This window comes from Dipodomys ordii, unplaced genomic scaffold (assembly GCF_000151885.1).
Source record: "Dipodomys ordii isolate 6190 unplaced genomic scaffold, Dord_2.0 Scaffold40, whole genome shotgun sequence".
NCBI classification, from domain to species: Eukaryota; Metazoa; Chordata; class Mammalia; order Rodentia; family Heteromyidae; genus Dipodomys; species Dipodomys ordii.
Window position 1 is genome coordinate 14,369,434 of NW_012267256.1, and position 18,081 is coordinate 14,387,514.

Below are 18,081 nucleotides of genomic sequence, written 5' to 3' on the forward strand. Positions count from 1 at the left end.
CAGCTCTTCAGCTCAAGGCTAGTGCTCTACCACTTGAGCCACAGCGCCACTTCCGGCTTTTTTCTTTTTGCTTATGTGGTGCTAAGGAATCAAACCCAGGGCCTCAGGCATGCAAGGCAAGCACTCTACCACTGAGCCAACTTCCCAGCCCCATAAATCTTTTTTTAATGAAGAGTTAAACAAGTTAAATGATAGAATAATAATACATCACATTTTTTATTGTCTATAAAATAGGACTGCTAGTCATCCAGTATCTGAGAAAGAAGATTCAATTAGAATATTTGAAAGTCTGGTTTTAAATGTCTCAATTTTTTTCAGAGTTTTATTAATCAAGATAAAAGAAAAGAAACAGAAGATGAAGATAAATCAAAATCATTTATGCAGAAACATGAGCAAAAAATCAGACATTTTGGTAAGTCTGCTGATTTGAATTTCCTTCTTTGTAATATTTGGTATTAAAATGCATTTGTGTAAATACTGGATTTATAAAATGGGAGCCAGATAAGATAGGGGAGAAACTTCAGTTTGTAGTTACTTCTGGCAGAGTTGTACAGATCTTGTTTGAGACCTTTTCTTGTATTCATAAATAAAATGGGTTGATAGAGCAAGCTAAATTATGAAGAGAAGCAAAATTCAGTCTGTTAATACTTTAAAGACAATCTTGTTTAGTCCATAACTTTTTTCCACTTACAAGTATACTGCTTTTTTTCTTTTTCCTCCTTGATACCTTTTTATTGTATGGTTAAAAGATTCTCATTTGTTTTTTCCAGAAAATTTTGCATGTTGCTGTGTAATTCATACATGTCCTAAAATATTACTCAGATGAATATAGTAATAGACAAGTGTTTATAAAGAACTAAGAAATGGTTTTTTCTCTTGGGAAAATAAGAGTTGTATGAGATAGAAATAAGTAAAGGGTTCCTAGAAGAGGTAAGTAACATTGTAATTTGCTTATGAGGAATAGACAGCTTTTCCAAAGAAATGAAGCAGCAGCAGCAGCAGCAGCAGAAGCAGATAGAAATGCAGTCAGAAAATACTATGATGTGTTCTGAGACCTATGAGCCATAAGCTATTGCTATAGTAGAAATGCTTACTGGGAAGCATTATGGGTTTAGGCTCAAACCATGTTTTTATTTTTATCCTAGGTAATAATTTAATAAACATGACCTTATCTGTACTTTGTTCATGAATGTTTTAAATGGCATATTGAAATTTTTTCCTAGTGGTATTGCTTCCTTCCCCAAAGTACTTAGAATTTTATTTATGTTTCAGTTATGTCAAGACAATGTGTCGTTTGTTTCCATTTTTCCCCCTTCTTCTTAGGCTTTTTGATACTTTTAGTTACTTTTTGTCTGTTTGTTTTTTGATGCCAGCCTTGGCTGTCCTTAGCTTTTTTGCTCAAGGCTGGTGCTCTACCAACCAGAACTCAGCTTCCAGCTTTTTGCTAGTTAATTGGAGATAAGGGTGTCACACACTTTCCCCAAGTTGGCTTTGAACCATGATCCTCAGATCTCATCCTCCTGATTAGCTAGGATTATAGGTGTGTGCCACCAGCATCCAGTTAAGACAAGTTTTTTCCCTGTAAAAAATAATTTTTATACTTTCTAAAATAATAAGCTATAGTTTAAGAATAGTATCTGAAGGAAGGAAATTTACACTTCCAGATAGTGTCATTGGACATACTGTATAGTAGGAAAAAATGAATAGTTTTTTTCATAGGCACGTACTAAAATGTCTTACACATAGCCTTTCTTTAGTTTAAGAATAAAATTTGGTAATTTGCAAATGAGTCTTAGCTGTGTGATGTGAGTTGCCACTCCAGCCTATAGTTCTTGCTTCTTAGGCCCATGTGTTCTGCTATAGGAAAAAATAGGTACTGTCCGAGCATACACTCCCCTTATATAAAACAGAATCCCTCAAAATGTCTTTATCTAACTGGGATTCAATAGGCTAGTTATTTTCCACACATGGTGAGAATGTTTCTCTACTTTTCTGTAAACTGAGTACTTCAATTAAAAGCATTTTGTGTGGGAAAATCTCCCAACTTCACAAAGTGACATACCATCTTACACTAATGACTGGGAATTTGATAGACCATTTCCCCATTGTATGAAACCTGTTGCTTCTGATCATGTTTGCAATAACGCCAGTGAATTTCATGAGCTCATCTTCATAATTTCTTTTGTTATAAAATAAGTCAAAAAGTAATGTGGAGCCCAGCACAGGTGGCTTACACCTGTAATTCTAGCTACTCAGGAGGCTGAGATCTGAGGATTTTGATTTAAAGCTGGCTCAGGCAGGAAAGTCCGTGAGACTCTTATCTCTAATAAACTACTCAGAAAAAGTGGGGAGTGGTGCTGTTGCTCAAGTGGTAGAGCACAAAGAGGCTCAGGGACAGTGCCCAGGCCCAGAGTTCATGCCCTAGGACTGGGGGATGGGAGGTGGGATGTGGACACGACACACCTGATAGGGCTAGTAAGACAAAGATTGTTCCCTGTAGAAGCATGGTAAGAAGAAAAGGCTTGTTCAAGTGAGGAATGAGGAATTACTCATCTTTTCAAGATGAAATGGACCAACATACTTTGGTACCTAATGGCTTGATAATTCCATAAGTATATGGTACCATATTGAGGTTTCGGCATTCGTTTCTGCTACTGGCAGATTAGGTATTTATTGATTTTGCTGGATTGGGATGCTGGAACATCCTTGATGAGGAGAGTCCATGCTGTGGAATCTGTATAATCTCAAGCCTGAACCACTGTGATCCTTTAGTTTTTGAAACTATTGTGCGTGTAATAAGATGGCTGAGAGAAAAGGCTGACTTGGCACCCAAAGGTGGTTAATAAGCAGTTATTTGCCATTGGATGTTGTGAGCTTCCAGTATCTCATCTGTATTACTAACCAGAGCCTTGCTGTCTTCAAACCCAACCAGACTTGATAGCCACTCCCAGATTCACATTGTGCCTGTTTCTTAGTGGAAATGCACATTGACTTTTCACTTTGGAGGAGATACCCTACTTGCTGCAGCACATTGGATCCACAGAAATGTTACTAAGGTAGTAGGCTACCAAAATTTTCGTATGTTTTATTTTCCACTTTCTGGCATGCATGTATCTTACCAAGGCATCTGGGGCACCTGCTACTTCCTGCTCACCAGGTTCCATCACCATAGAGTAAACACCTTGTTGTAGACATGTGGGAAATGAGATAATCAGAATCCCCTTTGATGGGCTGGAGGCATGGCACAATGGTAAACTGTTTGACTAGCGAGCCCCAGACCCCAAGTTCACACTCCAGTTCTGCCAAAACTTTGCTTTGACTAAACTATGGCACAAAGTAAGTAGATAGATGCTTGAATCAAGACAGTGAAAGTTTATACTATCTCTGTTGGGAGAGAGCAAATGCTTCTGGTGCTGTATACTTATTGTAGTGAGGAAAAAAGCATTTGTCAGAATGACGACTATATTTATGTATTTCTTTAAACACATCTTGATAGGAGGAGCTGTAATTAAAGCTTTCAGATAGGCCTGGTACATGGGTTTGGGGGTGAGGGTAGTATGAGTAGGGCTGTAGGAACTTCATACCAGTACTTCTCTGTGTTCGTACATGTAGTTACATTCTTAGTGCTTCCTAGCTTTCCCTTATGCTCTTTGTGGATTGTTTTCCTTATGTTGCTTTTACTCTTATAATTATAAAAAAGTACATTCTAAGATGGTCCAATTTGTACTGTGGAGTATTATGAAGTATTGAAATCTGACTGTATTTCCTACATTTGCATTTAATTTGTTAATTTAGTTGACTCACACTTCATAAGTATAAAATGCTACTTTAGACATAAATCCTATTTACTTTTAAAATTTACAAAACAGTTTAATTCAAAATTATGTTTATACCATCACTGGCTTTGTGATTGCCAGAGCTGCTTTTTGAATCATCCTAAGCAGTTTTTCAGAGCATGTTATTTTGCCCTTCTAGCTAGAGTTAGATGTGATTCAGCAGTTTTGGAATCTGTAGAATGATGTCACTGGAAATGTCATCAAGGCTATATATATGTGCACAAAAATGTAATAGGATTTTTTTCCCTGTTGGTGCTGAAGGTGAATATTTACAACCTCTTTTATTGTAATCACTTAGTTTTGCTTCTAAAAACATGTATTTTTGAAAAATATTTACTATATAATGTACAGTATGAAGTGAAATGAACAGAAAATTACGTAATATGATTTTAGTTTCATTTCTTTATTTTCTATTATTAATAAGTTTTTTTATTGTGAAAATACTGTACAGAGGGGTTACAATTACATGAGCAAGGTAATGAGTACATTTCTTATCAAGCATTGTTGCCTCCTCCTCTGTTTCCCCTTACCATCCCTGCCCTCCCATCTCCCCCCGCCCCCGCACCCCCCCCCCAGTTTCATTTCTTTCAAAGTAACTTAGAGATAATTGTATGCATGTGTGGAAATATCACAGTAAAAGCCATCTTGTACAATCAGTGTATACTAAACTTTATTTATAAAGTTATTTAAAAATAAGCTTGGGAGGAAATATATCTAATGTTAACAGTAATTTTTTGTAATAAATTATAGGCAATTTTGTTTATTTTTGAACTTTTCAATTCTTCACAGTAAATATACTTGCTTTTTAATAATCTAAATTTTTTATGGATTTATCTTACAAATTATAGGATGACTTAACATTGAATATTTATTATTGCCAGATTCTGATAGCTCATGCCTATAATCCTAGTTATTCAAGAGACTGAGATCTGAGGATTGTGGTTCAAAGCCAGCTCAGGAAAATCTGTGAGGCTCTTTAACTCTAGTTAGCCACTAAAAAGCCAGAAGTAGAACTGTGGCTCAAGTAGTAGAGAACTAGCCTACTAGCAAAACAATCTCAGGGACAGCACCTAAGCCCCAGGACTCGGGAGACAGGGGGGCCTGGGGTAGAGGGAAGGGGATGGAGGTTGATTGAGCTGGGGGAGAGAAGGGAGGAGCGGGAGGGAGGGAGATTGAGCCAGAATAGGAATACTGCAACGTGTTAAACTATCACTCTATGTAAGTGTGATGTAGAAACGGAGGGGACTCAGTAATCATGTGTATTTGGGAGCACTTTTAGGAATCAAATGGAATGTGAATAGTTGATGGATGGATTGAAATTTAGATGTTCACTACGGAGAGACATATATAATTTAAAACATATAATCAGAATATTTTGTCAGTGAATTCTTACAAGCATTGATATTACTTAATCTCACAAAACTCCTGTGAGTTAGATACTGTTTTTAACTTTATTCTATACCTGAGGAAAGGGAGGCCTAAGAAGGGATTTTGTCCCAGGTACAGCTAATGTTCAAACCTAGGCAGCTTAGCTCTTTAGTCTGCTTTCCCAGCCATTAGGATAGATTGTATAACTGTTTACAAACGTCAAAATAACATCAGATCTATTTTTTAAATCAAGTGATGACAAATATTATTAAGCTACAGAAAATCTGTATTCAATCTCAAGTGCTAATTATATCTCAGGTTTTAAATAGTTGAAATTTGAACATGTAATAACACCCTAGTGGCACTTCACTTAGAAAACAAAATACTACATGATTTGGGTAATTCAGTAAGTCAGGATGCTGCCATATTGAAGTGGCTACTTCGTGGTAGATGGTAGATGAAAATATTACCCCATCAGCAATGTTAGAATGCTAAGGCAAAACTGCTTCATAGTACTTATTTTATGGCTTGAGTATAAGAAATAAAGATATGCTTTCATTCACTGTGATTTCCAGGATTTATTAACTATTTTCTGAGAAGTAGTTTGAAGTAACCTTTTATAATCATTTTTATAAGAATTTCTATAGTCATTTCTTTTGGGGGGGCGGGGGGTCCGGTCGTGGGGCCTGGGCACTGTCTCTCAGCTCTTCAGCTCAAGGCTAGCGCTCTACCACTTGAGCCACAGCACCACTTCTGGCTTTTTTTCTTTTTGCTTATGTGGTGCTGAGGAATCGAACCCAGGGCCTCATGCATGCAGGGCAAGCGCTCTACCACTGAGCCACCTTCCCAACCCCTCTATAGTCATTTCTATAAGCAGTATCTGAAATGATCTAATCATTGTCACCAAGGTGTTGGAGAAATAATTATAAAATTTATAAAATATTTAGACCAGCCAAGAGACAGAGGCAGGAGGATTTGATGATCAAGGCTGGATTATATAGTGAGCCCAACCCCCTCTCCCCACCCCAAAGAAGCAACAACAAAAGAAAAAACTCTTAGAATGATGAAGTCTTTTTTACTCCTTTCCTACCCCACCACCCACCCATCTTTTTTTTTTAAGTCTGAGATATTGAGCCCCGGGATTTTTTTTAAGTAAGGAAAAGTTAATAGTGTATTGTGTACTAATTTCCATATACTGCTAACAATATTTCAGTAAAATATTTATCTTTGGTTTTGTTCTTGTGTTCTCAAGTACATTTTAATATATAAACAATTATTATGTATCAGTAGGAAAGGTTTACTGTCAAACTATCAAGATAGCTCTATGAACTTTCCATGTTGATTTAGTAACATCCCAACTTCCATGGTGAATCTAAATCTATAGCTGTTAACATTGTTATATTGAATTTAAGTATAAAACTTAATAGACAAACTTAGAAGTACAACACTTAAGTTCCATGATTATTTGATCATATTGACTTTGACCAAGTATATTAATAATCAACATACTATTCATATGTATTTAACATCTTGAGACATAATGGTAGCAATTCAAGTATGTTAAACTAATTTTTAAAGTAATATACAACATGATTGAAATGGTTAAAGTACATTTACTATGTTAATCCTGTCTTAATTTGTTTCCCAAATATTAATTTACCTGAATTGGTAAATGTTAACATTTACTGTATCTTAGACACCTTTAATAACTTAGATATAACTGAATTTCCTGGGTATTGTAGTTTGTCTTGTTTGCCAAGTGCAATTTATTGAGTTTTGCTTTTTTTTCTACCTTTCTAAAGGAAAAACTTTTGTTCTCTGAGTAAATAGTATTTATAGTCTTTTGAAATCATCTATACTCACTTGTAGCCTAAGGACAAGTCTCTAGGCATTCCCTGGTGTAAGACTTTTTTTGGCTTAAACTGGCCATTCAATTTTAGCCTAATTATCTGAAATGAAATGAAATGGAAGTTTCTGTAAACTTTAGAAGTTATTTCCATTCTAGTACTATGAATTGACTTTAAAGAGAATCATTTAAAAATACCATTTTCCTCCCTTATAGGAAGGCGGAAAGCATTTGACATTCATGATGTAACTCATTATTTTATAGGTATGTTGAGTCGATGGGATGATAGTCAGAGATTTTTGTCTGATAATCCATACCTTGTATGTGAAGAAACTGCTAAATATCTTATTTTATGGTGTTTTCATCTAGAAGCTGAGCAGGTATTGTATAAACTTTTAAGTTTCTGGGAAAACTTAGCATTTTGCATATTGTTTTTGTTTTGCATTATTTACTTTGAAAGCAAGAAGATATATGTCTATATATGTATATGTAGATATAGATATATATGTAGATATAGATATATATGTATGTATTTATGTGTAGTTTTCACACTTGTTTAAGGTGGTGACATTTTTAGTTTTTCAGGTAGCATATTGAGAATTTTCTAATGTACTTTTTTTCTATTTCATGAATTCTCATATACTATAATCCTTTTTTCTTTTTTATACTAGACAGTCATGTTTTAAAAATACAAAAAATGAGCTGGGCCCCAGTGGCTCACTCCTGTAATCCTAACTACTCAGGAGGCTGAGATCCGAAGATTGTGGTTCAAAGTCAGCCCAGGCTGCAAAGTCTGTGAAACCCTTATCTCTGATTAATCACCAAAAATGTTGAAATAGAGCTATAGCTCAAGTGGTAGAGTGCTAGCCATGAGTAAAAAAGTTCAGGGATAGCTCCCAGATCCTGAATTCAAGCCCCAAAGTATATTCTCTCTCTCTCTCTCTCTCTCTCTCTCTCTCTCTCTCTCTCTCTCTCTCTCTCTCTCTCTCCCTCTCTCCCTCTCTCCCTCTCTCCCCCTCTCCCTCTCTCTCTCTCTCTCACACACACACACAAACACAAACACACATATGTCCTCAAAATGTGGGCTGCAGGTGTGGCTCAAGTGGTAGAGCACTTGCCTAGCAAGCGCATGGCCCCGAGTTCAAACACCAGAACCATAATTAATAAAATCCCAAGTAGTAACAATCACAGTATTAAATCACTCTAATAGCATGATTTCCCCATTACCTTTTCTGATTCACATAAAAATAGAAACAAAATTTTTTTTTTAGAAACAAAATTTTTTTATGAGTCCATATAGTTGACTTAATAAGTAAAGAGGGTAAAATCAAAATTTACATATATCTATTTCTTGTAACTTTAATGTATTTACTTTCAGAAAGGGGCTCTAATGGAACAAATAGCCCATCAAGCTGTTGTAATGCAGTTTATTATGGAAATGGCCAAAAACTGTAATGTGGATCCAAGAGGGTGTTTTCGTTTGTTTTTCCAGAAAGCCAAAGTAAGTAGTCACTTGATACTATTACACGGGAAGGTTAGGCCATAGCTCAGCTTTGATATTCTGTACAAGGAAGCTAAAAGGCTGATTTCTATAACTTTGCTATTTAGAAGACTGAGATCAGAGAATCTTGGTTAGAAGCCAGCTTGAGCCAAAAAGTTCAAGAGACTGTATCTAAAAGATAACCAACAGAAAGCAAACTAGAGGCATGGCTCAAGTGGGAGAGTGCCAACTGAGCAAGAATTGGTTTACAAGCTGATCAAACATAAGGCCCTGAATTTAAACTTTGGTACCAGCAGATAAAAAGCTGAGACCCTATAGGTCACGCCTGTAATCTTAGTTACTCAGGAGGCTGAGATCTGAGAACTGTGGTTTGAAGCAAGCCTAGGCAGCAAAGTCCATGAGAGTCTTCTGTTTAACTACCAAATTTCCATTGAACCATCAAAAAGTTGAAAGTAGGGCTGTGGCTCAAGTGGTAGAGCTCTAGCCTCAGGCCCTGAACTCAAGCTCCAGGACTGACTGGCACAAAAAAGAATATAAAAGAAGGAAGAAAGAAATGAGAGAGAAAGAAGAAGGGGAGGAAAGGAAAGGAGAGAGGCAGAGACAGACAGATGATACAGTTTGAAGCCAGCCTAGGCAGTAAAGTCCATGAAACGCTTCAACCAGAAGAAAGGCAGAAGTAGAGGTATAGCTTAGGTGATAGAGTGTCCAGGGACAGAGTCCAGGCCCTGAGCTCAAGCCCCAGTACCTACACACACAAACAAAGAAGAAAAAGAGAGACTAGAGGGTGAGGTGGGAGGGGAGAGCAAGAGAGGAGAAATGAGGGAGAAAGTTTACCCTGAGGGCAAACTCAGTACATTTTTGGAGGTTAGGGCTATATATACACATATTCATACATATACATGTATATATATGTGTATGCATATATATGTGTGTACGTATATAATTTATAGCTGCATGCCTATGGCTTATGCCTATAATCTTAGATTTGAGGATTTTTTTTGGTGAGCCACCAGTGCCTAGCATCATAATTCTGTTTTTAAATGTAAAAAAATGATCAAGGTGGTAGCAATATTACCACATAGTCCTGAACTCTTCTGAAGTAGGAAATAGGAAAATTTCCTAAAATAATGGAGGTTTTTTTCTTTTTTCACATAGTAGTTTAAATGAGGAAATAATTAAGCTGGCATCCTAACTAAGAGTATATTAACTGGTCTAAAGTTTTACTTGACACAGAGAAACAGTAAACTATACTTTCTTTTTCATCGTATATTAATGGTTGTGTTTAGACTGTTATTTCATAAGATGATGGACCATGGCTAACCTATACTTTCAGATTTACTTTGACAAAATAGAACTAAGAGGCACAAAACCCTTTAGTCAACAGTGTTCTTAATAACTAAAAAAAGCTAAGCAATACTATTCACAAGGTGCTCTGTGTTAGGCATTGTTTGTGTCAGCACATTATATAGATTAACTTATTGAGTCCTTTTGATGTTTCATGAGGATTTGCGTCAGTTATTTTGTAGGTGAGGAAATTGGCTTACAGAAATTAAGCAAGTAGCACTACATTACTAATAAAATCCAGTTATTTAAACCTCTTGGCCTAAGTTTGCAGTTAAGTCACAGTTGTGTTGCTTGATTTTCAGAAAGTTTATGTTTAGATGTGAGGGCCAGCTTCTCTTGTGTTCAGACTCGTACTATCAATTAATAAAGATGCTAAAATATAATCAAGGAAATGCTTCCTAAATTCCTAACCGTAGGGCGGCAACACAGACTACTGCTTAGGTTACGTAATAGGCAATGATACATATAGATTTTGAGGCTAATCAATGGGTTTAACCACGTTCTAAACTCCCATATGACTGTCTACCACTTGAATTTAAAACATTGGCATTTCTTTATTTGCAAAGGAAATATAAATGGAGGCTATTGCCAATAGGGTGTCCTGTTTATTAAGAGTTCTACTTATAAATCATTGGATGCCTACAAATTCCCTTCCACCAAATCTAAATCATACTTTTTTCTTTCCATCATGTTGAAAAGTAGATACTTGCTTAAGTGAAATATTAAGATGTTCCTAGAGTGAAGCTGAATGTTAATTTTCTTTGATTTTCAAACTAGTAGAAACTATTAGGTAATATTGTCTCATTAATTGAAAGAGCTATTATAAGAATATCCCTTGTTTAGCAGTGGAGAGGTGAAAGGCTTTTTTTTTTTTTTAATTCCATGAAGGATCCAGATAAAACAAGGACACACTGATAAAACCTATATTTGTTTTGTCATACTTGTGTGCATGCATAGGGAAGCGTTGTTTGTTTCACTGAAGCAGAAAAAAATGGAACAAACCAGTCATTAATATTGATACATAGAACAAGTTGTTTTCAGAATCAAGTGTGTAGCTCAGTAGTAGAGTAAAACCACAGCAACAAAAGCCAAGTGATACACATCTGATAGAAATCATGGCAGTGTCTATATCATGTCTCTCTTAACTGTTTACCTTGTCTTTGTCCAGTTCCAGTGTGTGTTCTTTAGAATTAACTGTGTAGTCTGAAAGTTGTGACAGTTGTTGTTCTGTATATTGTAGGCAGAGGAAGAAGGATACTTTGAAGCATTCAAAAATGAGCTTGAAGCTTTCAAGTCAAGAGTAAGACATCCTCAATCAGAAAGTTTTCAACCTATGACAGTTCAGAATCATGTTCTCCAGTCTTGTGTTGGATCTATAGAATCCTTACCACAGGTAAGTTGGAAAAATAAATATTTTATAAATAATAGTTCACATTTTGTTCTTTTTCTTTTTTTTTGTCGATTGTGGGGCCTGAACTTCAAGGCTAGCGTTCTAGCGCTTGAGCCACAGTGCTGCTTCCGGCTTTTTCTGTTTGTGTTGCTGAGGAATTGAACCCAGGGCTTCATGCATGCAAGGCAAGCACTCTACCACTGAGCTACCTTCTCAGCCCATGTTTTTGTTCTTTTGGATCTCTCTCTCTCTCTTCCCCCATCCTCCCCCCTCCCTCCTCCTCCCCTCTCCCCCCTCCCTCCCTCTCCTTTCCCCTTCTTTCCCTCTCTCCCTTTCTCTCTCTCCCTCTCCCTCTCCCTCCCTCTCTCTCTCTCTCTCTCTCTCTCTCTGTGTCAGTTGTGGGACTTGAACTACCTGGGCCCTGTCCCTGAACCTCTTTGTGCTCAAGGCTAGCACTCTACCACTCGAACCACAGTTCCACTTTTGGTGTTTGAGTGCTTAATTGAAGTTAAGAGTTTTCCTGGGGACTTCTCTGCCTGGGCTGGCTTCAAACCACAACTCAGATCTCAGCCTCCTGAGTAGATAGGATTATAGGTGTGAGCCACCAGTGCCCAGTTTGGACTATTCTTCTTAAATGTAAAACATGTCATCATCTTCAATATTCTTACATAAAAAAATAAAGCATTTAGAGCCCAGAGCCAGAGGCTGGGGGCTCATTTGTATAATCCTAGCTACTCAAGCTGAGATCTGAAGGTCGTGGTTTGAAGACAGCTGGGGAGGACCATGCCTGAGACTATTATCTCTAGTTAAGTACCAGAACTGGAAGTGGTGCTGTAGCTGAAGGTGGTAGAGCACTAGCCTTGAGCCAAATGGTTCAGGACAGGGCCCCTGGCTCTTTAGTTCAAGCACCAGGACCAACAACAACAAAAATAGAGCCTTTAGTTCTATGTCATCCTGTGGGACACCTTAGGCTTAGGTAGGAGGATCAAAGTCTAAGGCCAGCTCTGTGTAAATTATGAGACTTTACTTGGGAAAAAAAAAAAAAAGCTGAGAGGGAGAGGGAAGGAGGGAAAATGGGAAGAGGGTAAAGGAATGGACTGGATGAATATGGAACAGTCAATAATTTAATCACTTAGGGATATTGATTGCCTTTTGCTATTCAAATGTGTCCATGACACTGGTGGGTGAGTGAGTTGTAGAGAATCGTCTCAACCAGCTCTTAGAACTTGTAAGTTTGCCACAGAAAAATGGAGCCCAGTCATAACAGAATAATTGTGAGTTCTGTTCTGAATTTGGCCTGAAGTGTCAGAAAAGTTCTTAATACTGCTTTTTGGAGCAGGATAATGTAACAGAATATTTAGGGTTTTTTGCTAAATATTCATTTCAGTATTTTGGGTTTCAACCAAAGTCTTACTTCAAAGTTCATCTTCTTTTCTAATCTGCTGTGCCATAGAGAAACAGAGAATGGAGCCAAGTGCGTCTTACATGTGCTGGCATAAAACTGGTTATCACGTGTTCTTTATCTACTACCTTTTCCTTTCTCCCCAGAATCCAGATTCTCTTCAGTATTCTATCAATACAGCTCTTTGCAGTTTAAACTCAGTGGTACATAAAGAAGATGAGGAACCTAAAATGATGGACACTGTATAATTTCCTTAAGACTGCTGAGGCCAAGTGCTATTTTGTTACAAGAAAGGAAGAACTTGGCTATTTTCTTGACACTTTTATGGGTGCTGCACTTTATTTTTGTTCGGTTTTTGATGCGAGGGAAAAAAGTACTGAAATGTTTTGTAACTTTTTTTTATGTGCTGCTAGGTTTTTTGTTTTGTTTTGTTTCTGAAGGGAGGAGTGGTACTATATGTTGCAGGAAGTCAAACTGGACTGTTCTCCCCCGCTACTAAGTTGCCTTTAATTATTAGCAATTTTGGAATCAAAGTATGAAAAATCTGCACAAGCGCAATGTTTACAAGAACTGGTTGATTTGAGGAGGCATCTGCTTCATAGTCCTTTTTATATGGATATGCATATGCCCTGCTCTACAAAAACAGAAAAAACACATTTGTATCCCACTGCTAAGTTTAGCTGTCAAATCTGGTGTTTCAGCATATTAAAAGCAATAAATCAGTAGTTGGTAATCTACTTTACTCAATAATCTGGGTAGCATAAACTTTAAGTCTTTCTTCTTAAATTGCATTTATATTTTCGGCACCATCAGTTAAATCCTTGACTTTTAAAGAAACTTGGAGAATACAACAATTTGATTTAAAAAAATACATTTAACCCCCTCCCCCAAATATTCTTAAAACTATTCTTTAGAAGTTTATCTTTCCATGTTGACTTTTTAAAGTTAGTGATTAAAAAAACACTGATGAGCCCATAGTTTTGTTGTTGGGTTTTTTTGTTTGTTTTTAACAAGATAAACTTCAAGCTCATTTTTAATTACTTGACATAGTCTGGGATCTCTCAGGGAGTAAGTTTGAAAAGAGTCCTAATGGCCTGTAAGAACAAACAGGAAAAATAATGTGATTTTTAAAATTATGGTTATTGTACGTTTCACTCTACTATAGCCTTGAGATGTCTGGTAGAACCAACTGCCATGAGCAACGACTCATTTCTAAGAATTGGATGGTGACCCTTCCTAGTAATGACGGTTGATGGTTTTTACTATCTGTTATTTTTTCCTTAGCTCAGTTACCATAGAATGTCCCTGAGCTTTATTGCTTCCTGTATAATTTACTACAGACATACCCAGATCTTTGATGATTCATCTTACTTAGAATTAGATGACAGTGCTAATTATGCAATCCTTATTATTTGAGGATTAATCTGATTCACAAGAATATGAGCTTTGATTGTTTTGGGGTGTAGTCTTTGCCTCAGTACCCATTGAGAATAGTAGCAAACATTTGGAAGATGGCTTACTGTAACTGGGAATACATGCCCAATTTGAGAACCCAGGTAAAGCTGAGCAACCCACAGGGGGCTCACACCTGTGACCTTGGCCTCATCCTTGTTTTCACGGAGGTGATTAGGCACTTAATAGCTATCTGTAGAAATGGACTGGAATTATGGAATCATGCTTCTGTAATGTTGCAATCTTCTTGGTTTTCAGAATAAAAGTCTTTGTTGTGCTTTTGATATAAATATATATACTCTATAATAAAATGTTTGACTAATTTATATCATAGTATTCATCAGCCTGCAATTTGTTTTTAACCAGTGACCTAGTCATTGTTTTTTCTTTACCCTCCTTCCCTCCCCATCCTGCGCCCCCCCACCCCTTCATTCTGGACCACTCTCCTTTTACCCTGTGAACTACATGGTGAGAATGAGCAAAAGAACAAAATCCCTGGTTTCACAGAAATGTGACTTGAACCTTTGCTTTCTATGCCTTTAACTTTATTTTTTCATAGGTCTTACCTGTGATCATCTACATTGCTTTCTTGATACTCATTTTGTTTTTGAGTTAGTACTGGCTGAAGACCAGCATGAGAAAAAGTTCTGGCAAACAATGATACACAGTTCCTAAATTAAGGTTTTTGTTTTTTAAGATACAAAAACTGCTCTTCAGAATTTAAGATAACTTATTTTCACTTTAAAAGGAAGTGTTTCATGTTTCAAATGTGTGAAAGTGTGATTGGGTTTGTTTGGAGAATGACTGAGTAATGCCATATTTGCATTTGCACCTTTACACTATAATTTTTACACAATTAGCAGTACTTTAGGGCAATAAATTGACATTCTTATTTTTCTTTATTCTAAAAGTGCCCATTTGGGCTTGAGAGATCACTCCTGTTTTAAAAAGAAATCCTATTTTTTTAAAGAGTAGACTGAGCAAGTGGTTCTCTTATATTTCAATTTACAAAATTTCTCGACAAAAGAAACCATGGAAAGTTCAACCTGATGAATATTTTTAATAGCAAAGATTTTTCATTCAGCAAAGATACTTGTTTTACTTGATAAAATTCATCTTATAAGATTTTTTTAAAGTGAAATAGCTATTACCCCATTTAGAATGTTAATTCAGTTATCATGCTGTTAAGGGTGATAGAGATTAATGCTGATTAAAAATACTATTAAGAAGATGAAGAGCATTTAATAGTTCTTTCAAATGTTGTCTAGTGAGCTATTTTCTTAGCTTCTTCAGCTTTCTCTTTTTCAGATAACCATTTTTTTTCTGCGGGGGAAGGGGGGTCCAGTTGTAGGGCCTGAACTCTGGGCCTGGGCACTGTCCCTCAGCTCTTCAGCTCAAGGCTAGCGCTCTACCACTTGAGCCACAGCACCACTTCCAGCTTTTTTTCTTTTTTGCTTATGTGGTGCTGAGGAATCGAACCCAGGGCCTCATGCATGCAAGGCAAGCGCTCTACCACTGAGCCACCTTCCCAGCCCCCAGATAACATTTCTATTATCCTTTAAAAGTGAACTACCAAGCTATCTAAACCACAGGCATCTGTTTTAATATGTAGATTTTCTTATCAGATAAAACAGTGGAGTGTAAGCTGGGCACTGGTGGCTCAGGCCTGTAATCCTAACTCCTCAGAGCCTAGGCTAGGAATGTCCATGAGACTTTTATTTCCAGTTAACCACCAGGAGACCGGAAGTGGTGCTGTGGCTCAAAGTGGTAGAGGACTACTAGCCTTGAGCACAAAGAGACTCAGGGACAGCAGGCCCTGAGTTCAAGCCCCGTGACTGATCCCCCATCCCCCCCCAAAAAAAATTGATTTTAAGTTTAGGCAAAGTGACTCATCCTTAAGTTAACTTTGGTCTATTTTCAGAAAAATTGTAACTTCCGTATTTCAGTTCTTAAGTTGGTCTGGCACAGAAATGGTAGTTGTCTGTGTTGAGTCACTTTTGCCATACATGCTTTAGTAACTATTTCTTGTGCATCTCTTCCCATCTAGTTGACATGCAGAGGTCTTCCAACAAGTTCATCTAACAAGTGTTTGTTGCTTATGATGTAAGTTAGTGGATGGGAGAGAGAAAGATGAATAAAGATTTATGACTTGCTTACTATTGAATAATGAAGCTGCAAAATACTGAGTGACATTTGAAGTGTAGTCTTAATTATAGAAAATGACTTTAATTTGTGGCTCAAATGGTAGAATGCCAGCCATAAGTGAAAGTGATTTTAAAACTTCCCACAGCTTTCACTTGGTTTCCTTCAACAATGACCATGATGTTACTCTTTATGCTGGTTACTCTTCCAAACCTAACTTGTAATGCTTGGGAGAAACAAGACAACACTAGCTTGACACTTTGACATGACACTTGAACTTCACTCCGCTAGAAAATGGAAAAACTCATAATTTGCTTAAAAAAAAAAGTATGGGTTTGAGACTATATACTGATTTTTACCAGAGCTTTTGTGCACAGCTGAAGTATTTAAAGTCTTAAAAACTTTTTTAAAATGATAACTTATAAAAAAAATCTGAAAGCTTTTTCCACAGTTTTTTAAAATCAGTGGGGGGTTTTTTTGGTCAATGAAAAGACAATTTATCAATACGTTTAAAGTTGTTATTGCTGTTGCCATTGGTTACAACTAGAGTAGCAATGTAGCATAAATACAAGGTCTGTAATTATACTGCTTTATTGTTTTGTTCTAGGTTCCAAAATATTTTGCTGGAATACCATTGTGTGTGTATATATGTGTATATATATATATATATGTATATACACACACAATGGCATATGTATAAACACATGTTCATATTTACACATATACATTACATGGCTGAGGTGGCTATGTGTTTGGATTTAGTAATCTCAGCCAGTTCAGGATCTGCATAATTGTGATTTGAGGTACTCTTCTCATTAGTTTTTAACTAAAGCCCAATAGTTCCAGCCAGGGCATCCGTCTGGGCATTTCCATGTGGCACAGAAATCCTCACTTTTAAATTAATTGTGTTTGTGTGCTAATACTATACTAGGCCTTGAACTTAGGCCTGGGTGTTGTATCTTAGCTTTTTTACCCAAGGCTAGTACTCTGCCATTTGAGCCACATCTTTAGTTCTGGCTTTTTTGATGCTTCATTGGAGATAAGAGCCTCGCGGACTCTCCTCTGGGCTGGTTCCTCAGATCTCAGCCTCCTGAGTATCTAAATTATAAATGTGAGCCTGAGCCTGTAATGCTCATGAATCCATCCATGAGAAATCAAGATCTTTCCAGAATCTTGAATTCCCCTTAGTATATTTTACCTTGTTATACTAAAACCTTTGTTTAAAATAAAATTTTTGTAAACTTTCAAGAAAATTCCTATACCTTTCTCAAAGTAATGAATGTATTTAGTTAAGTGGGGGATGGGGAGGGAATGATTGCAGGTTTATTTGGTTTGGTTTTTTTTTGGTCCGGTCGTGGGTCCTGCACTCTGCCTGGGCGCTGTCCCTCAGCTCTTCAGCTCAAGGCTAGCACTCTATCAATTGATCCACAGAACCACTTCCAGCTTTTTTTTCCTGCTTATGTGGTGCTGAGGAATCGAACCCAGGGCCTCAGGCATGCAAGGCAAGCGCTCTACCACTGAGCCACCTTCCCAGCCCGATTTCAGGTTTTCATAGCATGTTCTTCAACTCCCCTTGTTTTCCGTGTCTCCTAAAGATGTAAAAGCCAGACTACAAGACTAGGTGGCGATAAAGGTATAAATAAAACCAACCTAGGTACTGTTTTAAGATAGCTTATTAGAATGAAGCCAACGAGACTGTTGGCACAACAGAAGGGAAGGTGAAGTGGAATGGGCTCTGGGAAGGACCGTTGACAAAGTGGAAGCCACAGTGCTGACATTTCATTGTATTACGTTCTAATA

At 37.1% G+C, this 18,081-nt stretch overlaps 1 protein-coding gene across 1 annotated transcript in view; it reads left to right on the forward strand.

Moving 5' to 3' along the window:
* Positions 1-14,472, forward strand: part of Cdc37l1 (cell division cycle 37-like 1) — a 23,992-nt gene extending 9,520 nt beyond the window's left edge. The window contains exons 3-7 of the mRNA XM_013018475.1: positions 319-412; positions 7,315-7,430; positions 8,429-8,551; positions 11,136-11,288; positions 12,834-14,472. Coding sequence (XP_012873929.1) covers positions 319-412; positions 7,315-7,430; positions 8,429-8,551; positions 11,136-11,288; positions 12,834-12,935 — 588 coding nt within the window. The 3' untranslated portion in view covers positions 12,936-14,472. The remainder of the gene's footprint in view (positions 1-318; positions 413-7,314; positions 7,431-8,428; positions 8,552-11,135; positions 11,289-12,833) is intronic.
* Positions 14,473-18,081: the final 3,609 nt, after the last annotated feature.